The sequence below is a fragment of the Tinamus guttatus genome, unplaced genomic scaffold, assembly GCF_059628265.1.
Source record: "Tinamus guttatus ecotype Peru unplaced genomic scaffold, ASM5962826v1 Tinamus_guttatus_pri_ptg000035l, whole genome shotgun sequence".
Lineage (NCBI taxonomy): Eukaryota > Metazoa > Chordata > Aves > Tinamiformes > Tinamidae > Tinamus > Tinamus guttatus.
The window spans coordinates 9552088-9579682 of NW_028288569.1; the positions used below are offsets into that span (position 1 = coordinate 9552088).

General features: G+C 51.1%; 1 protein-coding gene across 1 annotated transcript; it reads right to left on the reverse strand.

Annotated features, from left to right (window-relative positions):
• Nucleotides 1-6292: 6292 nt before the first annotated feature.
• On the reverse strand, nucleotides 6293-26631 carry LOC148596016 (uncharacterized). The gene is made up of 16 exons (XM_088534392.1): nucleotides 26541-26631; nucleotides 25057-25332; nucleotides 24800-25019; nucleotides 24088-24202; nucleotides 23668-23841; nucleotides 23468-23574; nucleotides 23113-23250; nucleotides 18604-18688; nucleotides 12767-12919; nucleotides 11591-11763; nucleotides 11352-11445; nucleotides 10076-10188; nucleotides 9773-9914; nucleotides 8926-9207; nucleotides 8143-8406; nucleotides 6293-6352 (listed from the first exon to the last, which is right to left on the reverse strand). Exons 1-16 carry the CDS (start codon nucleotides 26629-26631, stop codon nucleotides 6293-6295), a joined length of 2487 nt encoding a protein of 828 aa, XP_088390518.1.
• Nucleotides 26632-27595: the final 964 nt, after the last annotated feature.

The window sequence follows — 27595 nt, forward strand, 5'->3', positions numbered from 1 at the left end:
TATGCAAGATTTAGTACCCAGTAATAGAAATGCACATTCAAGACATCTTTGCTGCTATTCTTTTCCTTCCTTCCTTTCTTTACTAGTCCTCTTAAAATTCAGTTCAAGTTCTTGTTTTGCAACAACAGATTTTTAGAAATAAAAAGCTTGTCCCAAGAAGGAACTTGGAAGAGACATGAATTCCTTGTATTGTGCAGCACTCAGGCTATGGAGATTCATCACTTTCTGGATGCAACTGGAGCACTGAAAGACTTCACCACCTTCAGCTCTTGGTTACTGCTATTCTGTCAGAATTGCTACTCCACAGCTGGATGTAGACAGAGAGTAATTTTGAAACAGCAGCAAGTATCACCATTTAAGGCTATCGCACCAAGTCTATGGATTGTTTTTGTAGTGCTTCCTTATTTGATTCAAGCAAAATCCACTTGATCGCTTTAAAAGGACAACCCCATTAAGGGATGCTTACCCTACCAACACCTTTCACTCTGTGTGGAAGACAACAAGAAGTAGTTCCCTTCACAAATGAACAAATGCTTGCTAAACAAACACCCATCAACAGAGATATTTGGAGTTGGGGTAGTCATTGGGCAGTAGCCCTCTGTAAAGTTTTCATTGGGGGAAAGCAACTGGAGAGGTGCACCATAGGGGCTCAGCGGGGAAACAGTTCTGTGGAGTCACATCAAGTGAGGCAGATGAGAGAGTTTGTCCTCACTGCTTCCTGATGAATAAGGTGAGCATACCTAAACAAGTACACTGGATTATGAGAGCAAATCTACCCGTGGCAACATAATCTAATTATCCTAAGAAAATTCTTCTGCCATGTACTGTAGAACTATGTTATTACTTTATCTCCAGTGCAATATTACTTTGAGCTGTGATGTGAATATTGCCTCTAACCTCACTGGCTTCCATACAATGCCTATGTATCTTGGGGAGCAATGCCTGCCTTGGAGCAAATAAAAATGTGTTAGCAGAAAAAACTGCTTATTAAAGGTAAATAAACATTGTAATACAATACAATAAGTATTGTATAATATTCTTCAGTCACTTACTGGGTAGTATTTGGCCATTTCAGCAGTCTGGGAGACTGTTCCTGAGAGTTGGCCAAGTGAAATAGATGAAAAGATTAAAAAAAAAAAAAAATCTGAGGTCATATTTCAGGCTGTCTCTGAAACACTCCAAGACATCAGGGCATGTGTAAACCACTCCAAGAATATTTATACTTGGTGTTTTGACTGATCTTCTGTATCACATCTGCCCCAAAACACTTGGAACTTGCCCACTACAGCCTTTTAGCACTTACCATCCATGACCAGGGTGAACACACAATGTGCCTCAGTAACATGCACTTAGAACATGGCTGAACTGCTGAAGCTTCTCAGTGACTGCGTTAGAACCCAACAGTAATACAGATGGACACTGTTCCGGTCAAACTTGCTAACCGGTGGGATCGCATCATCTTTCAGATGTGGGATGACCTATAGCAGGCTAGAACAAACCATAAACACAGACTCCTTTGCAAGCCATATCCTTGTATAAAAGTGGGTGGAAGCTCAGAAAGCTGGCCACATATGACCCGTGTAGCTCAGCAGCACTGTAGTTCAGCGAGGGAGACTCATCTAAGGCTACCTGGAATCAGTTCTCTGCTTCTGGTTTAACTATCGGCCTCCTCAGCAGGACTGCTACATTTTGGAGACACAGCATGCCTGATTTCGCTAGGGGTCCCCCATGAAACAAACATGCCTATCAAAATATGACTACTTTAGCAGAAAGATAACTAGAGAGTTATCTTTCAGAATTCATCTCTACCTTAGCAGCAAGGCATTCAGATAATCAGTGTTGGCTTAAGCTAACACAATACTCTATGAAGCTTTATGAAAGCACTGATTTTGAACATTCCTGCCTGTAGTTTTATGTAACAGGACACTTCCTCTCTCTTCTTTCCAGCTGGCAGCACTTCCTCCTGATGCAGGAAGAGTGCAGGACAGAATCTGTGGTTACCTGGAGTCAGAGAAGTCTCTATATCCCAGAGGGGAGTAGCTGAGGCTGGGCTCAGATAAAGTGGGGTGGAGTGACTCTTGGTACTGTACCCTCCAACATGTGACACGGATAGTTTGGGGAGCAGGGACCTCAGAAAAAAGAGAGGATTGTGCCCTCACTCTGAAATCTTTAAAGCCTAAGTGATTATTTGACCAGTAATTTTGGTGGCTCATAGTAGTATTGTTTCCTACTGCTTTGAACTGTAACTACCTGATCTGCTAGAGAACTTAGAGGCAGAACAATTTGAGCCATTTTCTTCAGGATGGAATTTCCTGCTACACAGCGTGTTCACAGATAGCCCATAACATGTTAGAGCAACGTGTTAGAGGGAGAAACAATGGAAAATGTAATCCAGCCAAAGAGCATACTTCTTTATGTGGTAAAAATTGGGAAGAAACAGTATCTGAACTACATCGCCCATGAGGCATTACAGGACATGATGCAGAGAAAGATTCACGTGAAACTGATAAATCAGATGTTTTCATTTGATATGAAAATCTAAAAAAGCTGGCATTTTAAAATGACGAATTTCTTTTCATTTTTTTTCAGCTAGTATCATATGCATTTTTAAAGCAAATATTCTTTTAAAATTAAACAGTAAAATAAATCCAGAACACTTCTAGAGAGTTTCTCACAGCTGAAAAATCAATTAAAAGATAGAAAAAGAAATCCATGGAGAAAAGATGTCCTTTATGATAACAGTAGCCAGGCAAACTACATATATCTTCAGCTAGTCATTATTTTTCCTTACTGCTCTCAAAGCACTTCAAAGCAAAGAACTTCAAGCTACTGCTGTAGCACCAGAGAAGCACATTGTGGATGTCAGACAGCATCTCAGGGCAGCCAACCATTATGTTGCCGCCACTAGATGGCAAAAAGAGCACGCAGAAAACAGCGACATGTTTCTGAGAGAACAGCAGTTCTCTTTACTAGAAAGGCTTCATTTCCTCCTGGAGTCCCAGGCAAGGAAGGCAAGGAAGCAGTGCAGATGTCCTGCTTGAGGATGCACTGGACCACCTCCCTCTTATTGATTCGGGTTTTTCTTCACCAAGAACCTGCTTATAGCAATCTTAAAGGAAACCCTGAACATGGCAAGTGGAAGCAACCTGTGTTGTAAAGCTAGCAGCAAAAATGTATAAATAAATATGTCTGCAGCTGGAGAACCTTCAAGGGGAATGAGGAAACTTTGCACATAGGACTCAACATACTTACAAAGACTGGTTGAAAGAGACTACAGAGCTCTGAGGAGGGAGCAAAAGAAGGAAATGAAACTTCCTCAGGCAACCCATTTGGGTGTTTCATTGCACTCATGGTAAAGAAGTGTCTCCTCACATCCAACTGGAATCTTTCCTATCTCAACAAGTTGCGATCACAAGTGCCAGGACAAAGAGACAGTGGTGCTTTCAAAACAGCACTTATGCACATAAACTCATTTCTTGAGCAGGAACTCCATCAACTTCCTGTGATATTCAGACACAAGAGCAAGGGTCATACAGCCCATGTGCAAGCATAAATTTCCCCCAGGAAAAAAAAAAAAAAAAGTTAATTTTTCTTTCTAAGACCACCCCTACACCCCTAATCAAATTCCACACTTATCTCTTTCTGACGATCAATATGGGCATTGTGCAGACCTTGTACACTTTAAGCCTGAGAGAAAAAGTCACCTCCACCCCGATACCCACTTACAAGGACAACATTCACGCATTGACTCAGCTCCTCACCTGCTTGGATTTTACTACTCACAGATTTGCGTAGTAAGGTGCCAGGCGCAACAGCCGCGGCGAGGGCGTCACAGGGCGGCGGGGTGACGCCGCGGGGTGACGCTGCCACGCGCCACAGAGGGCTCCTAGACGTGGGGCTGCAGCGCACGGAGGAGGGGCTGCAGCTCCCCAAGAAAGAGCACCGTCGCTGTTAGTGTGGTTGTCACGCAACTTTCTTTTTCTTTTTCAGGGGTGCCCTGTGATTGTAAATCTGCTACTTGTTGCAGATTTGCCAACGCTGCCAGTTACTATCATTAGTAGAAAGTCATGTTTCGTTTCACAAAAATCCCCATTTACAGGTTGACGGTATTTGCTCAACTGAACTGAGCAGAAAAGCAGAACCAGACAAAAAAAATATCACCCCCAGCCACACTCATTGTCTAGATTGCAATTACATGTTTGAAGTGCATGAGTAGGGTGGAGCTGTTAGTTTGTATATTGATATGTGCCCTTCATGAAGAGTCTGGATTTTACTACTTGTAGAATCGAGGCAGGAAGAAATTCACCAGAAGGGCCCAGGTGCTCTTAGGCTACTGAACAGCAGCAGAATACTTCCATAAGATGATTAAATGAAGATTTTTTCCCTCCACTTCTGCATGGGTGCTGTATGCCTTAGCGGGAGGTAAAATAGCAAAGATTGTATTTGATCAAAGGAGCGTGCAGTTGGCTGTGGATTACAGTGCTATTTGTGCTCCATATATACCAATAACACGCTCAAAACAGGCTCTGTTACTGATGTCACTATCCCTGATAAGGAAGGTCACCTCTCTTTTTGCAGTGAGGTTGCAAGTCTTTAATGGCGCCTGCTCCTGTCCAACACTGCCTTACAAGCCATGTATATAGCTGATACTGGGTGGTTAGCCGTTAAGTATTACCTGCCATAGTGATACAGACAGAAACCGGGATCTGTGCAAGGGAACTCGAAGCCTGTACCTCAAGTTCCTAAATGAGGACTCCAGCGTGAGCAGCCTCGTTCCCCCTCAGTGGAAGAGGGGGCTTCTCTGGTGTGGGGGATAGAGATCTTTCTCTTGGGGATGTAACTGAAGTGGCCACCAGATAAGCACTGACTTCTCACTTACTTGGAAACCATCCTTGAATTGCAAGGTAACATTGTAACGAAAACATTGTAACTTGCACACATTGCTGGGACATCCTGCATACCGCATTCTTTAACTCCTAATTAGCTCTTTAACTTTGAAGGTCAGCTAGCAGTGTGAGTGTACTGTTCACACAGTCATTGAGCATTCCCAGATATTTGGAGCCAAACCCTGACAGATGTCCAAATATCTGTTGAATTACAGGAAGCAACCAGGAGGCTGTCATCTCCACATTGTTCCTGGTCTTAGCTTAAGGCTACAGGTGTCTCCTAAATGCCAGTCATCTCCCAGCAAGGTTTGCTGCGTCCTCACAGTGGATGTGCCATCAAGCACTGCAAGTCCAGAGCGCTAATCACAAAGCGCTGCCCAGAAGCCTTCTGCTGGAGAGCAGTAGAACACTCTAGCAAAGAAGTCAGGAGGCAGAAAGCTTTAAATGTATTATATACACCTAGGCTGCTGCTGTGGATAGTGCTTGTACTGCGTGCTTGCTCCAGCTACATTTCAAAGGCACATGAAGAGGAGGATGGAGCAGGCTTGTGTGGTGGGGATCTCTTGTGGAGAGAGCCGTGAATCTTCCCTGGGAAGTGCCCTGAAGGTTTCCGCTGCTAAATGCATCTTCCACAGCCCTCGCATACAGATGGCCAGCTTTCTTCTTAAAGTTCAAACTAGCTTATTTTTATGAAGACTGAGACGTTTTGGAGCTATTTACGTACACCAGGTGTTTAAAATCAAAACAGCACCAAGCAAAACAAAGCCAACACCAAGTTATCATATATAGATAAATAAATAAACATATGAGTGATGTACATACGTACATGTGCACAGGTGATGTCCTCTGGTATTGCATAGTCCTTAAATGGCCTGGTAAGCAGCCAACATGCTTGCTTTCATAACACATTAGCACAGACGTTACTACATCTTCTGCCTTTGAACATCCTTGGGAGTTTGTGGCACTGTTGTCACTCAGCAAACCTCTCCTTATCAAGTGTGTTAAGACCAGCCACCCTTAGTTCAGGTAAACTGAGATTCTTGCAAAGGCCTTTGTGATCTTACAGCAGGGTTTTGCTTCCCACTTTGGGAATCCCTGCCGACTACCCCCACACACTTTCTTGTTCCTTCTCATCTTTGGAAAGGCCTTCTGGGAGGCTGTGCTCCATCAGCTTGCCAGGCCTCGAGCTGCTGCCGACCCGTTTGCGACTCCATGATCGTCCTTCTTGCCCGCTTCTAGGCAAGGGGGACAGCTGCTGTTGGCCAGGCCTCAGGAGCCTCCCGCCATTGCCAGCACCTGCCCTCCATCTTTGAGAGCGGCCTCCCCCTGGCAGTGCAGGAGCACTCTGAAGGGCAGGAGCCAAGGGGACTGCTCTCTACCCGCACTGTAACCATTAACAGCTCCTCTTAGGCCAGATGCAAGTGCTGAATTGCAGTCCTGCTTTTCTCCTCGCTCTCACTCATGTTCTGCAGGATCAAAACACGCTGGGGACCATATGCAAAGGGTTCATGCCCGACTACCAAAGGGCACCACAAGCTGAAGTGACAGACTTTCTCCACTTGCTTTTGCATTGCAGAGAGAAAAGCAAGTGCCCATCACTGAACAGAAGGTCAGTCTTGCCAAGAAGGCTGCAGGGCACAGACATTTCTTCAGCCCTTTTGCCTTCACAGACTCCACACAGAGCAAATACCCTTCCAGACCCAGGGGCCTTGCAACCTTGCATGGCTAGCAGCAGCTCTCCCCCTCCCTCCTGCCCAGGCCATGGGAAGCCTTGTCCTAAAAGGCAGCAGGAGGCAAACAGAGCAGCCAACTCCAGGCCCCTGTCTAAAAAACCCAGCGGAGCTTTCAACCTCCACTGAGGAAAAGGACACAGGCTGCACGCTGCCAGCAAGCGGCCAGACTCCGACCAGTGTTCCCCCCTTGGCAGCAATCCCGCCGCTCCTATTCTGTAAGAGGGACAAGCAGCGGGAGGAAGAGGGAACAGGTACGTGCGCAGGGCGGGCCAAGTCAGGAAGGGGACGGGAATAAAACAGAGATGTCCCAGGCTACAAGCTTTATTAAATAGAGTATTGGACGAGAACACCTTCACTTGAATGCAGCTGAATGCCATCTACACACCACTCCGCCAAGATCTGGAGGGCACGTTTCCCCAGACTTCCTTCCTCTCGAGATATCCACTCTTGGCAGTCCCCACTCCAGAAAGCCACTTCTGAGGAAGCCGCGCGCGGGAGGGGGAAAAAAAGGCCTTCTGTTAGTGCTACAGGAGGAAAAGGGAGGAGGTCCCAAACCAGAGGAACCAACCCCATTAATCCCAGTAGACAGGCACCTCTGCTCACAATGCAGACACATTCAACCCAAGGCACTTGTGCCCATCCGTGCAAATGCAAGGGGATATAACCACACATGGCCAGAGCGCTAGTCCCAAAGCCACAAGCAGCATATTTACACTGTTTACAGCGAGTAATCTGACTTGGGATGCCCACTTTTTTTTCTCATTACAAACCAAAACTCTCTTTAATTTACTCAGTAGCAAAGGATTCAGGCCAGAACGAGCTGCCTTTCCCTGCAGCAGCCACATTTTAGACAACCCTTTTTCATGGCAGCACTGCCGACTTACTGTTTAGGCACAGGGGTGCCCGAGGACAGTCATCTGGATCACCCCTCTGAGACCCCACAAGACAATGCCCAAAGCCGAGGAGCTCGGCTTCAGAACACTACAGGCATGGCCACAACTACAGTCTGCAGGCATCTCCTTTCAATAGGACCCTGCTACATTGCGGGCACCACAGCACTGAGTCACAATTAGAGCTGCCTGAATCCTTCCCAGCATTAAAAAGCAGTGAAGAGCACAGCTTGCCCTTGCCTCCACTCTGTGCAAAGCAGGGAATGGATCATGGCATTCAGTGAAGAATTATTCGCCCCCTTCTCCAACTCTTGCCCCGCGGGCCACAAACCTCACCATTCCGTGAGGAACGTGCTCTCCACACACACTGCAAAGGCTGGGGCACACTCGGACCAGAGCTATTGCTGAGCTTGCAGCAGGCTCTGAGCATCGCCTCACAGATTCTCTCAGGGTGATCCAGGGGACTGTGCTCGCCCAATTGTGAGGGTCACCAATGCTGTCCGCACTAGCAGACTGGGTGTCCTGGAACTAGGCATGAATGCGTGCTCCTTTTCCCCTTTAAAAGCTGAACCCTTCTCATTCATACTCTGTGGGCAGCTCATTCAAGCACATCATGCATGTCCAATGCCTTACCTCAGCTATCCGAGCTTCCAGTCGCTCTGCCACACAGGAAGCATTGCCCGCTGCGCTCCCCATCAAAGAGTGGCTCCTGTCCAGCTCAGGAGGGTAGGCAGCAGCGGCTTCCGCAAGGCCTCCAATAACTCTGCCTTGCTGCAGGCGTCTGCTGAGAGCCAATTCATTTTCCAAATCCCTGATTTTCTGCTGTAGTTGCCCTACCAGGGAAGCTTCAGCAGCGGCTCTTCTTTGTTCCACCTGCTCCTGGGTGGCTGCCTGTGTCTGAAGCAGATTGTGTGATTTCAGCCTCCAGGGAAGAAAAACTTTCCCCCGACACCCGACGACAGTTTCCACACACCCCCTTGGAAGAGCACAGCCTTACTCAGGCGCCTCCTCACTGCCCTCAAGAATCCACGGCCAAAGCCAGAAGCACCACGTTACACAGCGCTTTCTGTTCACAGATGGAAACCTGCTCTTAGCACAACCTTTATGTATTTTGGTTTCCAATCAAAGCTCGGACTAAGAAGTCACCTCTCTCTCACCAAGACACTAGCCCCTTCTCTTAATGCAGTTCCCCGATTCTCCAGGGACTAATGTGCGTAAAGATGATGATGCACAAAATGGCTGAGGACAAGCATTCCACAAGCTCATGGCCTTCAACAGACTCCTCCAGATATAAAGAGCCCATGAGCCCACAGCCCTGACCAGCACAAGCAGGAAACACTGAAAAAGGACAGCGGTGCAGAAGAGATGAAGGACAAGGCACAAATGGACTGAGCATGCCAGTGCCAAGTACGTTACCTGCAGAAAGAGATTTACTTCCTGTAGTTTTTTCCTTAGTTCTCGCTCGGCCTTTTCTTCAATCCCTCTTTTATAGTCTTTGATGTGGCTGAGATCTGACGCGCTGGTCTCTACATGGCACCTGAGGGCAGCCACCTCTTCTTCCAGCTGCCGCTTCTTCTTCCGCAGCTTTGCCTGGCTCCCATGCATGCAAGTCAGCTCTTCTCGCAAACCTTCGTTTGCTTTCTTGAGCTGCCTCGAGTTTCTCTGCTCTGCAGAGAGCCGGTTGCAAAGTTCATGCACCTGCACACAGCCAAGGGACAGGCAGAGAGGCTTAAGCATACGCAGTCCTTTGCAAACCAGGCAGGCTGGGTGCTGAGACTGTTTGTCACCAGCTCACTCAGTTTTAAAACCAAGTGAAAGCCATGCTCCTCTGCTAAAAGAACCACCTCTTTTAAAGGTGTCTCAGAAGACCACCTCAAGTTTCCCACCCTTCTCAGGTTAACTCCAGCAGTCCCCTAGCCAATAATGGCTAGGAGTTTTGCATCCCTGAGGACAGGTTCCAAAGCACCAGGGTTCTTCTTCAGGGAGCGCCTCATACACTCCCAGGAGATCACATATCCACATATCCTCCTTCTCCTTTCCTCCGGAACATACATCATGCGGGGTGTTCTGCATGCAGCGGGGCTGCCAGCGGTCTTCCAGGCTTGCCTCACAGGCAGCACTGCCTGACTTCGTCAACACCGCTCCAGAAAGCAGCTTTCTAAGCCGTGGAGGAAGAAGCCCTATTCGCTCTGGATCAACGTGGCAGATTCTTTCCAAGAACTTTCCAGAACAAACACACAGAAACAAGCAGACCACAGCTCACCTTTGTTCTTAATAGGGCCTCTTCGCTGCCCCCTCCAGAAGGTGCGTCCTTCAGTTTCTCCTGTAAATTCAACTGGGACTCGCTCTCGCGCCTCTCGTAGGTCCTTAGTTTCTTCAGAGCTTTCTCCAGAAGCCTCTTGGACCTGCACAGCCATTTAGGGAGTGACTTAGAAAAGCCATAGGAAAAAAAAAAAAAAGAAAGCATTCCCCTTGAAGTTGCTCACAAACCATTGTCTCAGCGTCAATTAAAGCAACCTTGACTCCCAGCTTAACCGATAAAATGCTAAATGCTAAAAAGCCATACCTGCTGCATTCTTTCTGCAGTTCCATGCTTTTCTTCACTGCTTCCTCCAGCTGGGCTTCTGCTGCTTGTTTCTTCTCTGCCTCCTCCTTCTCTGCCTTTTCTTCACTCTCACACTTTCCACACAGGAAGGAGAAAGGGCATACACAGCTCAGTAACGCCATGCGTAAGCACCAGCTGCACAGGGTGTTCCTCACAAAGAACTTGCAGGATGTCTCTCTATGCTAGCCTAGGGGCAGCCACAATTGCCCTGCCCTGCACCCCTCAAAACTGAAGGCCACCTGCTACGAGGGGCTCTGGGGAGAAAGGTGCAAAAGAGCCTGAGAAACAGCTTCCTCTGTCCCCCTGGCACCAGCAGGTGGTACTTAGCTATCCACATCAGTGGACAGCAGAGCTTAACTTAAAGCTTCAGGGGAATCAGCTGCAATCAGTAGGCAGCAGAAATCATCGACTGGAAGAGGGAAGTCAAGCAACCCTTCATGTACCTGCTGATATTTGTCTTCTTTCAAAGGCACGTGCTTTGTCCGTAAGGCAGAGAGCAGATCTTCCAGGCTCTTATGAACATATGGAACAAAAAAGCCACACTGATGCTTTCCGGACTCATGCTCGCACCTCATTCAAGGGGTATTAGCAAAGGGAAATGCCACCAACATTTCTCCATCTCACTACTCCTTTACAATCTACCCCCAGTTTGAGCCCTGGAGCAGTTCTCCTTCATTAAGGACTTGTCTCCTAACTCGGCCCAAGCACACAACACTGCCTAGGCCTGTGGCATTGCTTTAGCAGCTGCACCTTGGCCTTCGGCAGTTTTCGGAGTTACTTTATGGAACGACACCTTCGAGCCAAGGAATCCACAGTCAGTAAACAGGAAAGGTGTCAGAGGTTTGGCAATGAAGTCTCCCTTGTCACAGCCTGAGGATGCCGCTTTGGGCTTTGCTTGGCACCAAAGCGATTCCACGAGCTAACTCGCTCTTAGGGCAGCAACAAGTGCTACTGCCTGAGGGCTTAAGCACCAGCACTGCTAAAAAGCAGCAGACGCTCAAAGCAGCACATGAGTGTCAAAGCTTCTCCTCGCACAGTGCTAAGGCTGCACAGTAGCCAGGGAAACTCTCAACACCAGAAGGCCTTGGAAAGGGACAAACTAGAGCTGATCCCCTGTGGACTGTCGGAAATGATGTTCCCCTGGGCTCCCCAGGAAAATCTCTTCCCACAAAGTCCCCACATACACACACAGCTAGGCTCAGGAGCTCAGGAAGAAGAAAGCTTAGGAGTAGCCTACAGTGGCAGAGCTGTGCAGTTCTTCCTGCAGGGCTTCAATTCGAGCCATGTGTTGGTCACTTCTGCCTTCCAGCCTCACGTTTTCAAGCTCAAGCCTTGAAAGGAAACACAGGGAGACAGCACTGTGAAGTAACGGCCCTCCAAATTCTGGATGGGCTTGCTGCGATGCAGCCAGCTCTTCCTCTTGCTTTTACACCACCCCGGAAGGCAAAGCCTTGCTTCACCGTGCCGCTTCCTTACCGCCCCACTCTTTCTTCCAGGTGCTTTAGGCTAACTCTTTCCAAGGAGGCTTCCACAAGGTCTTGCAGTTGCTTCGAAGAAGATATTGCTTCCCTCTGCTTTTCTGACAGGGCCGCCTGCAACTCCTCAACGCAACGCGCAGTCTGAAGACGCTGCTCTTCCGACTCCTGCAACTGTCAAACCAGCCCCCACGGTACTCAGCTGCGTTTGCATACAGACAAGTCAAGTGCTTTGACTCCCAACTCATCTCTCCCAAATCCTCTTGCTTTGCTCTCTTTCCTACTAGCCTCTTTCTTCCATCCCCATCTTGTCTTCCTACAAGCAGTCCCCAAAACCGCCCCAACACCAATCCTCTTCCTTCTGGGACTTGTGACGCTCCTGGCGTCCGGGCGGTCACTCCTCCGTGGGAAGCATTAGTTGCAAAGTCCACCCATGGCCAAACGGGGAGGCTGCAATTCCAACACTGTGCAGGCACCTCTACCTTATTCTTACACTAATGGTGCAGAGACAGTCCCTAAACAGAGCAAGTGGCCCAAAACTTCAGAGTAGAATGCAGGTTCCTTCCTTCTTGGGAAGGAAAAGGGCAGAGAATGCAAAAAGGCCCCAAGCCAAGAAGCCAGGATCTCCACCGTTTCTCCGGGAGTGGACACCCTCCTTTGCCTAAACAAAGGCAAGAACACCCGTACGTGCCACAGATTGGTCAGGGCCTTTCCAAGGAACTACACTCCCCTTTGTCCAAGGGAGGACACAGGAAGCGCACAGCAAAGACCCTGCCAACCTTAGGCACCGGGGCTATTACACCAGGCAAGTCAGTCACTTTGAGGCCCTTCGATCTCCCGTGTGGCCGTGAGGCCCAGCGCAGGCTCAGCCTGCGCGACCATTCAGAGCACCTGCCTGAGATGCTGCTTCACGTGGACAATGCAGACCCCCATCTAGCAAGGAGGGATGCTGCTTTCTGCAGCTTTCACACTGCAGCACCCTGCCCGGTGGAGGAGGAAGAGCAGGTCATTTGGTCCAAACTTCCACTGCCTTCACGGGTTACGACAGGCTGTAGTGACTGACTTGCTCACGTGCCCCTGGCACCTCTTCTCAGAATACTGCCCTCTGCTTGTTCATCATTTGCAGGGGAAAAACAACCTTGTCAGGCTCATTAAAGTAGTTACTCTTTTTGCCTACCTTGCCTTTAAGCCTGTCCAACTCTTTTAGCAACTGCCCTTTCTCTTCCTCCAGGTCCTTGCAAACACGGGTGGCAGCTTCCAGAGAGGCTTCTGACATCAGCTGCTTTCTACGAGCCTCAGCAAGCTCCTGCTCCAGTTGTCTGGCCGTGGCCTGTGGACATAGTTACATGCACAGGAAGAAAAGGCTTGGACCACAGATTCCACTTTCCCTTCTTTGCTCTTACATTACAGAGCTGCTTCAGGCTTCAGAGGGAACCTAAACATAACGTATTTTGGCCACACCAGTGCGCCTCTGCACAGCTGAGGTCTGCTCTCTGTCCACTGGGAACAGTTAAGCTTTGCCATCTCTTCTTTTAGCTCGTGGCTTCCTATGAGTTAAAAATGGCCAAGTACTGTTCTTCTTGGAACAGCACATAAACACAGACTGCAGGCACCCACGTGCATCTATGTTTAAGAAAATGCCAGCACTCTGCTCAGATGCACGTGGTGTTATTTGACTGCACACACGACTGTGATCCACAAAGCCAGGGCTTCATATCAGATCCTGTGAAAATGAAAGCTTAGGAGTAGCTTACAGAGGCAGAGCTGTGCAGCTTGTGCAGCTCTTTCTGAAGAGCTTCGATTTTAGCTGTCTGTTGTTGAGCTCTGCCTTCCAGCCTCCCATTCTCAAGTTCGAGCCTTCAAAGGAAACATAGGTCTCAGTATGGGAACCCAACAGAGCACAGATACCCACTCCAAACTGTGGATTAACAACATCTCAAGCAAAAACCTCCCTCCAAATCCCATATTTGCTAGCTGCCAAGCAGCAAGCTAACCCTTTACACCCTTGCCTTTACACCATCCCACAAAGCACAGCCTGGCTTCACTGTGGCAACTCCTTACCTTTCCACTTTTTCTTCCAGCAGTTTTAGGCTCTCCATTTCCAAGCGGGCCTTCTCACATTCTTGCAGTTGCTGAGAAAGAGCCAATGCTTCCCTTTGCTTTTCCGACAGGGCTCTCTTCAAATCCTGAACACTTTGCTCAGATTGGAGAAGTTGCTCTTCCAACTCCTGCAACTGTCAAACCAGGACCCACGCTAGTCAGCTTCCTCTTCATACAGTCAAGCCACCTGCTTGCACTCGCAGGTCACCTCTGAAAAGCCCTGTTGCTTTGTCCTCTTTCATACTGGCCTCTCCCATCCCCATCTTGGTTTCCTAGGAGCAGCCTTAAGAACTACCACCGTATCAGCGCCCACTGGCAAGGGAAAACAGCAGGTTCTGCAGGTCCCAAACTACAGGACCCCACACACCACAGGAAGCGGCGCAGGTCATTAGGTTCAAGCTTTCACCGACCTCACAGGTTACAACAGGGTTTATGGACTGACTTGCTCACGTCCCCCTGGCACCTGTTCTCAGAATAGTGCCCTGTGCTTTTTCCTTGGTTACAGGGGAAACCCGGGTTGTCAGGGTCCTCGGGGTAGTCACAGCCTTTGCCTACCTTGCCTTTAACCCTGTCCAACTCCTTTTGCAACTGCATTTTCTCTTCTTGCAGCTCCCGGCGAGCACGTGTGGCAGCTTCCAGCGAGGCTTGGGACAGCGCCTGCTTTCTGCGGGCATCGGCAAGCTCCTGCTCCAGCTCTCTGACCCTGCCCTGATGAAATAATTACACGCATCGCAAGAAAAGCCGTGCACCATGCACTGTGCGTTTGCTTTTTCCTGCTACATTATACAACTGTCCCTAGAAGTAGCTCCCCAAATGACTACTATGACACTCTGCAGAGCAGCACAGTGCATACTTGGGCACCGTGTCCATTTGTAGGCAGATACTTGGACTGATTTGCCAAGCAGTCATTCTCTCGCTTGGGTCATCTTTTGCCAAGCCTCAGAGGAAGAAATAGGACCGCACCAGGAGAGGGGGAAGAAAAAGCTCAGGACTGTGAGCAAAATCAGCTTCCTGAGCAACTGCAGCCCCCTTAGAGCCCTCCACACACACAGAGATTAACAAACACCTGCACAATACTGATGCTCTTCACTTTCCATACCAACTTATGGAGAATTGAGCCTTTCTCATCAGAAGACCAAAGAACCCTCTTTGGCCTTTGCTTGGCACTCTGTCCACAGTCTCTTGTCAGCTCTTCTCCTTCCCTTCCTTTGCCTCTCTCCACTCAGCTACAGTCAGCTTGATCCCGCTCCTCCTCTCAGGCCTCCTTAGCAGCAGTTTTCCTCAGCATACTCTCCCCTCCTTCCCCAATCACTTCACTTCCCTGCGTCTCCTCTTCTCAGCTCTTGCACACTGGGTGCTTCCTGCTTTTGAAACACTCCTTTGTGTCACCAGTGCAACAGATGGACATCAAATAAAAAGACTCGCCCGCTGTGACACCAAAAGGATTAGGTGGAAGAAATGAAAAGAAAAATCCTGAAGAGTTTTAGACCACAGTTTAGACTGGGCTATCATCCTCTGATCTCTGCTCGCATTGCAGCCTTTCCTCCTCTTTGCCAAAACCCTCCAAAATTGCAAGAGAAACACCACAAAGCAGACCAAACCCTGCACGGTGCATTCCCGCGCATGCAGCGTATACCTGGGGCCTTCAGAAAAGTACAATTATTTCAAGAACTGACAAATCTTTACTTGTTCTTTATACTCCTTTACAAAAAAGAGAGGTCTCTTGTCCTCTTTTTCTACTTTGTCAGTCTCATATGGAAAGGCTCCTTCTCTTAAGTCAGGACATTTGGCACGGGATCCCTTGTCTCTCCCCTCCTTCAGGTAGGCTTGCTTTTCAGGGTCAGCGCTGAGTTTCTTGACAAGATCATTAATACTCTCCTGGACAGCCCTCACTACTTCCTCTCTGATGACCTGCCTTGTTCTGCACATCTTCTACTTGTGCAACAAATAAAAAGAGCTGAGCAAAAGGAGCTGAGCTGAGCCAATCTTTCCTGCATAGATTCTTGTCTTATCATACATTGATTTGCTTACTTCAGCTTGCACAGGCCCTCAAGCAGAACCAAAAGCATTTGCCTCACATGGGGCCTCACTTCATTCTTTTGGTGTCATTACAGTTATCTTGGCTCAACAACGCTTCTCAATGCCTCATGATGTTCAAGTTCCTGAAGAGCGGAGCCCAAGTGTGAGCAGAATGAATCAATTTCTGCCCCTCATCTATCTTTGCTTTCCCTTGGCTGCTCCAGGTTGGGGGACAGTACTGACCACTCTGTCCTTCACGTTCAGCTGTGCATTGCATTGCAGAACAGTTTCTCTTAAAGCTCCCTCGTTTACTTTCAGCTCTGTTTCAAGATCTTCATTCAAACTTTCCTTGTCCCCTAAATATTTCACTCCTTCCCGCTGGCTCCTGGGTCTTACTTGCTCAACCTTTAGGCTTAGTACAGAAATGCCTTCTTGCACTCATTGATTTTCTACTACAGATCCTGCTCTCTCTCATCACTTGCAAATATTTCTGTGATATGCAGAGAAGACTCCCAAATTGTTAGCAACCATTGCCTGAGCCATTCCCTTCAGGGAGAAAGACAGAACCATGCGGAGTATGAAGAGGCAGCAATGAACACGGGCAAGAGGAGCTTCCCCTTCCATGGGACACTCAAAGGCCGCCCCATCGTAAACCAAACTAAAACCAGCCCTAACTAGAAACAACTCCAGGGACACGGCACGGCACAGAGCACCCTCGCTCGCTAGAGAAGGCACCAAAATCCCTGGCTTCACGCAGCCCGCAGATGAAAGCGCCTTCCCCAGCCGCTCTCAATCACTGAACCTGGGACACCTACAAATTCCAAGGCAGCATCGCACACAGTTCTGCAAATGATACCACAGGGACTCCTCTTCAGCACTTCACAGAAAACAGCACGCACCAGCATGCCAAAGCAAAGTCATTCTGCAGAGCCTAAGCAGTTTCTCCTCACTGAGAGCGGCACACATTCCAAGCAGCACAGCAGTGCCAAAGCCTCCCCTCAGACGGGCTTAAGGAAGATGCAGCACGGACCCCGTGAAAACGCCCAAGACCAGAAAGCCTCGGAAGGAACCAGCAGCCGATCACCTGCACACTGCCACAAACGCTCTCCCCTGGGCTCCCCAGGAAAATCTCTTCTCTAGCTGGCCCCACATACACACACGAGTAGGCTCAGGAGCTCGTGAAAAGGAAAGGGCAGGAGTCGCTTACAGAGGCAGAGCTGTGCAGCTCCTTCTGAAGAGCTTCCATCTTCGCAGTCTGTTGTCGCGCTGTCACCTCCAGCCCCGTTTTTTCAAGCTCCAGCCTTCAAAGGAAACACAGGGCTCAGTATGGGAACCCAAAGAGCACACACACCCACTCCACACTGTGGACTAACAACATCTCAAGCAAAAGCCTCCCTCCAAGGCCCATATTCCGTTGCTGTGATGCAGCAAGGTAATCCTGTTGCCTTTACACCAGCCCACAAAGCAAAGCCTTGTTTCACTCTGGCACTTCCTCACCGTCCAGCTTTTTCCCTCAAGAGCCTTATGGTGAATAGCAGGGAGGCACGGTCTTGTTCTTGCTGGGAAGCGGCCACTGCTTCGCTTTGCTTCTCTGCCAGGGCTCTCTTCAACTCCTCAACACTCCGCTCAGCCTGAAGACGCCGCTCTTCCGATTCCTGCAACTGTCAAACCAGGACCCATGGTACTCAGCTTCATCGTCAGCATCATACACACAAGTTGACTGCTTTGACTCCCAACTCAAATCTCCCGAACCCTTTTGCTTCACCCTCTTTCCTGCTGGCCTCTCCTGTCCCCATCCCGATTTCCTGCAAGCAGCAGGCTCCGACCGACAAGGGAAAAGAGCGCTTTCTGCACGTCTCAAACTACAGTGCCTGCACAGCACAGCACACGAAGAAGAGCATGTCGTTCTGCTCAAGGCTCCACTGCCCTCATGGGTTACGGCAGCATAGAATTAATGACTTGATCACATCCCACTTGTACCTGTGCTCAGAATGCTGCCTTGTCCTTCTCATCATTTACGGGGGAAAAGCAGCGCTGTTACCATCATTACAGTTGTTATGGCATTTGCCTACCTTGCCTTTAACCCTGGCCAACTCCTTCTGCAGCTGCCCTTGCTCTTCCTCCACGTCCTGGTGACAACGTGGGGCAGCTGCCAGCAAGGTTTCTGGCAGCGACGGCTTTTTAGGAGCATCAGCAAGCTCCTCACCCAGCTCTCCAATACTATCCTAATGAAATAGTCACACACAGAGGAAGAAAAAGCTTGGAGCACGCACCATGCACTTCTAGTAGGGCACTTGCTATGAGAGCTCACAGAGACATTCCCAGACCCTGCTTCCTCACAAGCCTCATGGAGCAGCTTGCACACAGATAAGCTGCTCTAGTTCGCAGGAACAAACGTATGGCAGGAGTAGCCAAAGAAGGAGCAGAGCCTCCTCAGTGCTGGGCCCACACCCAGAGCAACCTCCTAAGAGGATCCCCCCACAGGAAAACCACTCTGCCCCCATGGAAAGCACCTCAGAATCCCAAGGAGAATCGTTGTCCTCCTCCGGCTCTGCTCCTACTGCCAATGGAACATCTGCAAGGGAAATAAGGAAGGACACACCATGAGTGCTTCTCTCACTCTGCTGCTCTCCTCCATTCGCATCGCAAAGGAGGGACCCTCAAAGCACTACACAAAATATCCTCGCACGTGCAGCGAGTCACCAAGAAACAGTGCTCCTTGCACTTCAGCACTACCACACAACGTCTCCCTCGGCTGACGTTCCCTCTGCCCTGGCATTTGCTGGCAAGGGCAGAATCGGGGCTGTCCCGTCTCACAGTCACGTCACCGTTTCCATGCATTGGCGCTCACAGCCACCAAACAAGACGTGGGCTTCAATGGGGGCTTTAACTCACCTCGCACACAAGCTGTGGCTCCTGCAGCATCTGTGTCCTGAGGACCATCAGCGGCCTCCTCTCCATCCCTTGCAGGAGCTTCATCCTGAAAGAGGCCAGCCAAAAGACTTGCAAAGAACAGAAAGAAGCACTCCCTCCGCAGGCAGCTGACACCTTGCAAGCTACTTCTCTGTACCCACACAGGGAAAATGTTATGACTTCCTTTCTTTGAGGCTTGCAACTCCTCCCTTGAGAAGATGTTTGAGTAGACAGCAGTACCCAATGACACGGATGTGCTGTTCTGCTTCTGAAGAGACCCTCACAAGTGCAGCCTGTGCACAGCCTCAGCTGCCTTCACCCACATTCCCATATGCAGGAGCACGCACACCCTTTCCCTCCTCCTTTGTACCAATGAAAACCAACAGTTGCCTGCTTTTCAGAAACCTTAGTCCAATTCCTGCTCTTTCCCCCCTTGCACTTTTTGACCCAAAAAAGGGCTCCAAGACAAAACCCACATTATTGCTGTCGGCCTTCTTAGTTGGCTGCAGGATTCCATACACTGTCCTTTTAATGGATACTTTGGCAAAGAAGCAGCAATCGCAGCAAGCACTTGCAGAGCCAGAATCTGGACCTTTCAGTATTGCACTATGAATCCCATGCAAGCGCCACTTGCTATGAGAGCTCAGACATTCCCAGACCCTGCTTCCTCACAAGCCTTGTGGAGCAGCATGCACACAGATAAGCTGCTCTAGTTCGCAGGAACAAACATATGGCAGGAGTAGCCAAAGAAGGAGCAGAGCCTCCTCAGTGCTGGGCCCACACCCAGAGCAACCTCCTAAGAGGATCCCCCCACAGCAAAACCACAGTGCCCCCCATGGAAAGCACCTCAGCATCCCAAGGAGAATCCTTGTCCTCCTCCGGCTCTGCTCCTGCTGCCGATGGAACATCTGCAAGGGAAATTAGGAAGGACACACCATGAGTGCTTCTCTCACTCTGCTGCTCTCCTCCATCACGCAACACCCACAGCCAAGGGACAGATAATGCTTCTACTAGAGTGTTTTTAAAAAAAAGAAAATAAATCAGCGTCACTCAAGAGCATCCTCACTCTCAGCCACACCACTGTGTTCTCACCCCTTCCCCTGCCTTCTTTGCAGCACAAGCTGCCCAAGCCCAGCATGACAGTTCACACAGCTACAACCAACACCCAACAGAGGGGCAGCGAGCATCCAAACGCGGCTCTGCAATGCCCGAGGCCTGGAGGACGGAGCCTTGCGGGCAGCTGCTCTCCCAAACTTGCGCTCCAGAGTCTGGCACCCACAGTCCGTTTGCATCACAAAGGAGGGACCCTCAAAGCACTACACAAAATATCCTCGCATGCGCAGTGAGTCACCAAGAAACAGTGCTCCTTGCACTCCAGCACTACCACACAACATCTCCCTCAGCTGACGTTCCCTCTGCCCTGGCATTTGCTGGCAAGGGCAGAATTAGGGGCTTTCCCATCTCATCAGCAGGTCATCACTGGCATTCACTGACTCAGCACAAGGAGCAAACAAGCACAGGGGCGCAACGCTTCTGAACTCACCTCTAACATCAGGGAGGGCTGCTGCAGCATTTGCTACTTGAGGACCACCCGCTGTTTCCTCCCCATCCCGTGCAGGTGATTCCTCCTGAAAGAGGCCAGCCAAAAGAGTTGGAAGAAACAGAAAGAAGAACCCGCTGCACAGGAAAGGACACCTGGCAACGTACTTCTCTTCTCTGTACTTGGACAGGGGAAAATGTTCTGACTTTTCTTTTACAAGGCCTGCACTCCTCCCTTAGGAGGATGTTTCAGCGCACAGCAGTACCCAGTGTCACAGACACGCTGTTCCTCTGAAATAGAGGCCCTCAGAAGTGCAGCCTGGACACGGTCTGAGCCTACGTTCACCTACATTCAGGTATGCAGGAGCACACACACCCTTTCCCCCGCTCCTCTGCAACAACAAAAACCAACAGAAAGCACCTCAGAATCCAAGACGGGGTCTCCGTATTCCTCCTGCTCCGCTCCCGCTGCCAAGGAAACATCTGCAAGGGAAATAAGGAATGGCACACCATGAGTGCTTCTTTCACTCTGCTGCTCTCCTCCATCAGGCAAGCCCCAACGAGCAAACACACGGCGGGATCCATGTTTACTAACTCACTTTTCTCACCAGCCACTGATCCTGCAGCATCTTTATCCTGAGGACCACCGGCACCTCCCTCTCCATCCTTTTCGGGTGATGCTTCCTAACAGAGGTCAGGAAAAAAAAAAAAAAAAAAAGAAAGAGTTGCAAAGAACAGAAAGAAGCATCTTCTGCACCGGTCACCCACCCTTTGCTAAATACTTCATATCCCTGGCTAACTGCACAGGAGACTTCTCTCTTGTCTGCTGCAAGGAAGGCCTGCAGGTTTCCCACAGGAATGCCTTTGGGCAGACAGCAATACCCAGCATCACAGACATGCTGCTCTGCCCCTCACAAGCACGGCCTAGACACACTCTGACCCCAGCTTCAACAACACGGCGACACACACAAGCACGCTCCCCATCTCCCCCTTCTTTACACCCAGGACAAGCAACAGCTGCCTGCTCCTCCCACAGCCTTAGTCCAGCCTCCTTCCCTTTCCTCACGCGCACTCTTCAAACCACTAGCACATCTCACTGTGCTGCAGTAGCTCTTCGCAGACGGCATCTGCGACACTCTCTCAAAGATCACTGACAAGAGGGCGACCAGGGGAAGAAGGAAATCTTGCCTGCATCTCCAGCACTGCAGGGTGCCTTCCAGCATCATCCTCGGAATCCTCAGAATCACTGCACAGTCCCAGTGCCAAACATCTCTTCTGCAGGAGAAACAGCAAAAATAAAAAGAGACCATGAGAGGGGAAACGGGCAGTGGGAGATCAGTCACACGCGAGCCTGGAATGCCATTCGCATGTGCCAGGAGAAAAAAACACCCGCTACAGGAGCTCCCTGCTGAGGACCCTTGAGGAACCTCACAAGGAGGACAGGAGAGCCAGGGGATGAAGCATCTCAGCACACTTTGAACAATAAATGCCTTTCTCCCGTTATCAGTCAGAATTCTATCACCCCTTTGTTCCTGGAAACTGAGCGCAAGGTCTGCAGGACAAAGGAACAGGTAATCTAGGAGCTCATCAGCTTTTATTCTCTAGAAATCTCACGCACATCAACACTATGCGGTCATTTCTCTTGTCACCTAGTGCTCTTCTGCCCCCGACCACCAGGCTGCTGCACGCCCTGTCACAGCTACCAGACTTGGAGGAAATAGCTCACAGCAGGAGAAGGGGGGCCAGGCAGGAGACGGCCTTGCAGGAGAAAAGCCACCGCACTGCAAACGCCCTTTCGCTCAACTCCACACAGCTCAGCCCTCCAAACCACTCACTCATTCCAGAGAAATTCTGCCTCTTGGGCCACTTCACCTTGGCAGCTAAACGGCGTCTTTCTAATTCGGAGGCAGGAATAGAGTTCTCCTCACTCTCCTCATTATCAATGTCTTGAATGCTTGAAAAGTGAAGACAAAAAGGACCGTGTCTCTCTCCAGGCTCTCCTCTTCTGAGGCACGGGAAAGGATTGGCGGAAAGCCGTTGTTCAAGCCTCACCTTACAAAGCATTCGCGGGAAAGCTCCTCTCCCACTGCGAAAATATTTATTGACACGATTAATTCTTAGCATGTCAGACCTTCAGAAGTCAACACTGCCCACAAGCAACTAACAGGCCACGCTGCAGGGGAACAGTCACGCAAGACAGCAGGAACAACAGCAGGCCCCAACCCCGGACATCTCGCACCCTACTGAATTCTAACCCCCTCCCCTCAAAGGACATTAGCAAAGAAAATCAACACTGCCCTTACATTTCCTCTAAGCTTCCTCAACAAAATACTAGCATGGGACAAATACGCTTGGGGAGCAGACAGTTAGCAAACGCTGCGGGGCGCTGACGGGATAGGAAGCTAATGAAGTGCTCAGCTACTCGCACCACACACACATGCACACGCGCACGCCACACGCAGAGCCCCATCAGTTCCTCCGCGCTCAAGGATCCTACCTCCGCTGGCCGCAGCACAGGCACCCGATGTAAAGGCAGCAGCTCCTGCTCCGGGAGGCGAGCTGAGTACTGCCAGGCCTACTGGGTCGCCTGCACGTGCTCTCTGCGCACACTCTGCCAGCTCTTCACTAACACTACGGACAGGAAGAAAGGAAGGACTGGCACCAAAACCAACGGCATCCTTGTACACGGCTCTTCTAGGACACACCGAGCCATTGTTTCTCCACGCTACGCCTACTCAGAGCCAACTGGCAAGGTGACACACGGTGGCTAGTTACACATATGTGAGCACACCTGTCCCAATTCACACTCGACACAATAGGTACCACATCATGCCCTTTTGCCCTGCTTCTACAGACGTCTCCACACATCAGTAAACCTTAACAAGGGCGCCCATAAGCCAACACGGACATTCACACATCTTAACAACTCTAACGGTCACCTCAAGCACTTACCGAGCATGTCGAAAACTCCTAGCATACTCCTCCGCCGTCCACCCAGCAACATCTTTCTGGGAAAGGTCAGCACCGTGGCGAAGAAGAATTTCTAGGATGCTCCTGTCCCCAGTCGAAGCAGCCCGCATTAAAGGGGTCCTAGAACACCCGAAAGAGGAGAGGAAAGCTAGGAGCCAACACAGACATTTCACTCGCATGCTTTTCAGCCCTATTTGCTCCCACAACAATTGCTTCCCCCTTTCCCACAGCCAGAGCTGTGGGAAAAGCAAAGCAAAGCAAAGGCAGCTACATGGAAGCACAGGACAACTGGGAAAGCAGGGGGCCTCCGGACACGCTCTTTGGACAAGCCCTTCACCTGGCAGCCTGGTCTCGAGCGTGCACATTAGCTCCTTTTTGAAGCAGGAACTCCACCATCTCGCCGTGACGACCGGACACAGCAAGGGCAAGGGGCGTGCAGCCCATCTGCAAGCATAAACCGCCCCCAGTCAGAACCAAACAGGCACGGGAAGCCACTCTCTCTTTCCAAGAGCAGCCTCACCCACGTTCTACGCTTACCTTATCCTGAGCCTCAAGAAGGGCATTGTGCTCCAGTAGCTGCCCTGCTAGAGAGGTGCTACGACCAAGGACAGCCAGGTGAAGGGCAGTGTTGCCGGTAACATCAGCAAGATTAGGCCTGGCACCATGCGCCAGCAGAATGGCCACGCATTCTTCTTGCTGGCACTGCACTGCCTGCAAGCAACACAGCAAAGAAAAGGAAGCCTTTCCAGCAACTACGTTTCCATCCCTCAGTGCTCCCACAGCCGGCCAACCTCAGAAAACAACCCCGACTTTCCCAGAGGAGGCAACGCGGGCCCATTCTGCGCCAATCACAACACAGTCTCCACCTGTCCCCACGTCACGCATCACCCCAGAGACGCAGCGCTCGGGGTGGAACTTGGAAGCCCTCCCTCAACAGTTCTCCCGTGCTCCACGTACCTTCAGCAGTGGAGATCTCTTGTAGCTGTCCCGCGCATCGAGCTTGCACTTCTTCTCTACTAAATAGGACACGATCTCTGAGTGCCCATTAGCGCAAGCCAGATGCAGGGGTGTCCTACAAAGGCAACACATTCCATTAACAAGCACACACACGCCGAGCTGCACCCACCGCTCCTGCCTCTGTCCCGGGCCTAGGGCCACCGCTGTCCGGAGCCACAAAGCCAGCTTACAAAGAGTCGCTCCTTCCTGCACCAACGGCAGCAGCCACCCCCACCCCACGCAGTTCCCGCTTCCCGCAGCTCTGCACCTGCTTCCCTGCAAAGGGGCTCCCGCGCCCAGGCACACGAGTCTGGCCACACAGCCCCACGCTGCCGGGCGCAAGCGGCTGCCCTCCATCCCTCTGCCCACGCGACCGCCCGCTGCCTCCAACAGCACCACCCACGCTGCCCGGCAAGGACCACCAAGGCTTGGCTTGGCCACCTCCAGCCTCCGCCAAGGGACCCTCCAGCGTGCGCCAGCACCGCTTGCGTGCCAACAGAGTGCCGCGCGCCGGGGACACGGGCTTTCCAAGAGCAGCACAGCAGCCTTGGGCGGTGCTCGTGGGGCAGGGCCTGCCACCCGGCCTTCCCCCCCCGGCGCACACGCGCCCTCCACGCCTGGGCAGGCCCTCGCTAAGAGCCGGCAAAGCCCCGGCCGGCGCCGCCCCCCTCACCGCTTCGCCTTGTCGCGCCCGTCGAGGCCGCGTCTCGGCAGCCGCCGCAGCGCAGCCAGGTCTCCGCGGGCAGCCGCCCGGTGCGGCTCGCTCAGCTCCTCCTCGCGAAGCTCGTAGCGAGCGCCCACGCAGGCCAGGGAAGCGCCGCCGGGCGGCGCCGCCCTCTGCCCCCTGCCGAAGAGCGCCAGGAACCTCTTCATGCTGCGGCGCGGACGCGGACACGGCCAGAGAGACGGCCCCGCCTCGGGCGGGGCAGAGGAGCCGAGCCCCGAGCAGGGGCCGCGGCCGGGACAGCTGCGGCGGGGCTGAGCCCCGGCGGGCTGCGGGAGCGGGGGTCGCGGGCTCGGAGCCCCCGCGCCGGGAGCAGAGGCGCGCTCCGAGGGCCGGGACGCAGCGACGCTCCCAGCGAGGCACGCGCCGACCGTCGCTCCGGCAGTGGCGGCCGCAGCTCTGAGGCCGCGCGGCGACGGCGCCAGGCGCAACAGCCGCGGCGAGGGCGTCACAGGGCGGCGGGGTGACGCCGCGGGGTGACGCTGCCACGCGCCACAGAGGGCTCCTAGACGTGGGGCTGCAGCGCACGGAGGAGGGGCTGCAGCTCCCCAAGAAAGAGCACCGTCGCTGTTAGTGTGGTTGTCGCGCAACTTTCTCTTTTTCAGTGGTGCCCTGTGATTGTAAATCTGCTACTTGTTGCAGATTTGCCAACGCTGCCAGTTACTATCATTAGTAGAAAGTCATGTTTCGTTTCACAAAAATCCCCATTTACGGGTTGACGGTATTTGCTCAACTGAACTGAGCAGAAAAGCAGAACCATGCAAAAAAATATAATTCCCAACCACACTCATTGTATAGATTGCCATTACATGTTTGAAGTGCATGAGTAGGGTGGAGCTGTTAGTTTGTATATTGATATGTGCCCTTCATGAAGAGTCTGGATTTTACTACTTGTAGAATCAAGGCAGGAAGAAGTTCACCAGAAGGGCCCAGGTGCTCTTATGCTACTGAGCAGCAGCAGAATACTTCCATAAGATGATTAAATGAAGATTTTTTCCCTCCACTTCTGCATGTGTGCTGTATGCCTTAGCGGGAGGAAAAATAGCAAAGCTTGTATTTGATCAAAGGAGCGTGCAGTTGGCTGTGGATTACAGTGCTATTTGTGCTCCATATATACCAATAACACGCTCAAAACAGGCTCTGTTACTGATGTCACTATCCCTGATAAGGAAGGTCACCTCTCTTTTTGCAGTGAGGTTGCAAGTCTTTAATGGCACCTGCTCCTGTCCAACACTGCCTTACAAGCCATGTATATAGCTGATACTGTGCGGTTAGCCGTTAAATATTACCTGCCATAGTGATACAGACAGAAACCGGGATCTGTGCAATGGAACTCGAAGCCTGTACCTCAAGTTCCTAAATGAGGACTCCAGCGTGAGCAGCCTCGTTCCCCCTCAGTGGAAGAGGGGGCTTCTCTGGTATGGGGGATAGAGATCTTTCTCTTGGGGATGTAACTGAAGTGGCCACCAGATAAGCACTGACTTCTCACTTACTTGGAAACCATCCTTGAATTGCAACATACATTACTGTTCCAAATGAATGGGATTCTTCTAATCGAGACTTTTTTTTTTTGTAGCTTGTCAACGCACACATTGTAGCTTGCACACATTGCTGGGACATCCTGCGTACCGCATTCTTTAACTCCTAATTAGCTCTTTAACTTTGAAGGGCAGCTACAGTGTGAGTGTACTGTTCACACAGTCATTGAGCATTCCCAGATTTTTGGAGTCGAACCCTGACAGATGTCCAAATATCTGGCGCGGGAGATCAGGTAAAGCCATGGTCTCCACTCGGCAGAGAGCTTCCACCAGGAAGACTGTGGCGACCCAGACGGAACCGCCACAGAAACATGCAGCGGTCCAGGTTTCTGGCTGCGGGGAATGTCTGAGCCTCTCCACGTTACCAGGGAGTGGCGAAAACACCGTCTGCCTTAGGTGTGAGCAGGTGGATGACCTGCTCGGCCTGGTGGCGGAGCTAAAGGAGGAGGTAGAACGGCTGAGGGCCATCAGGGAATGTGAAAGAGAAATAGACTGGTGGAGCTGCATCCTGCAGTCTTCCCAGGAAAGCCACCCTGAGAACCCCCCGGTTCCGTCAGAAAATCCAGTGCCCTCTTGCCCTAGGGCAGAGCGGGCAGAATTAACAGTATCCAGGGACAATCAACAATGGAAACGGGTCCCCACTCGAGGTGGCAGAAGATCCCCTCCACGGCCCACCTCACCTCCACCTGTAACCACATTCAACAGGTGCGAGGCCCTGGAACTTGTGGATCAGACAGAGGAGGCCTTGAACCAAGGCCCATCTAGGGGCTCTCTCCAGAGAGGCAGTCTGGTCCATGCTGCAAGGCTGCTCCCCCTAAAGAGAAAAGGAGCACCCGGAAGAAGCGGCGGGTGATCGTCGTGGGTGACTCCACGCTACAGGGCACGGAGGCACCGATATGTAGACCGGACCCCTCATCCAGAGAGGTCTGCTGCTTGCCAGGGGCCAAAATAAAGGATGTTACAGAAAGGCTCCCAAGGATTGTTCAGGAGTCGGACTATTATCCTCTAGTATTGTTTCATGTGGGCGCTAATGATGCCGTGGGGAAAATGAGGGATATCAAGCAAGACTTCAGAGCCCTAGGGATGGCCATCAAAGGTACGGGTGCCCAGGTAGTGTTCTCCTCTATTCTGTCAACGAGGGGAATGGATTCAAGGAGGAGAAGGCGGATATGGCATCTTAACAACTGGCTGCGCCGCTGGGCTTGGC

What these genes read in the sequence shown, in the direction of transcription:
- LOC148596016 (XM_088534392.1), bottom strand. Translation starts at nt 26,631, where the DNA reads ATGGCTTTACCTGATCTCCCGCGCCAGATATTTGGACATCTGTCAGGG. An exon ending in AGCCACAGCTTGTGTGCGAG is followed by an intron (nt 12,920 to 18,603) that starts GTGAGTTAAAGC and finishes CTATGTCCACAG; the next exon opens with GCCACGGCCAGACAACTGGA. An exon ending in AGGCCCTATTAAGAACAAAG is followed by an intron (nt 9,208 to 9,772) that starts GTGAGCTGTGGT and finishes GGCTGTGTGCAG; the next exon opens with GTGCATGAACTTTGCAACCG.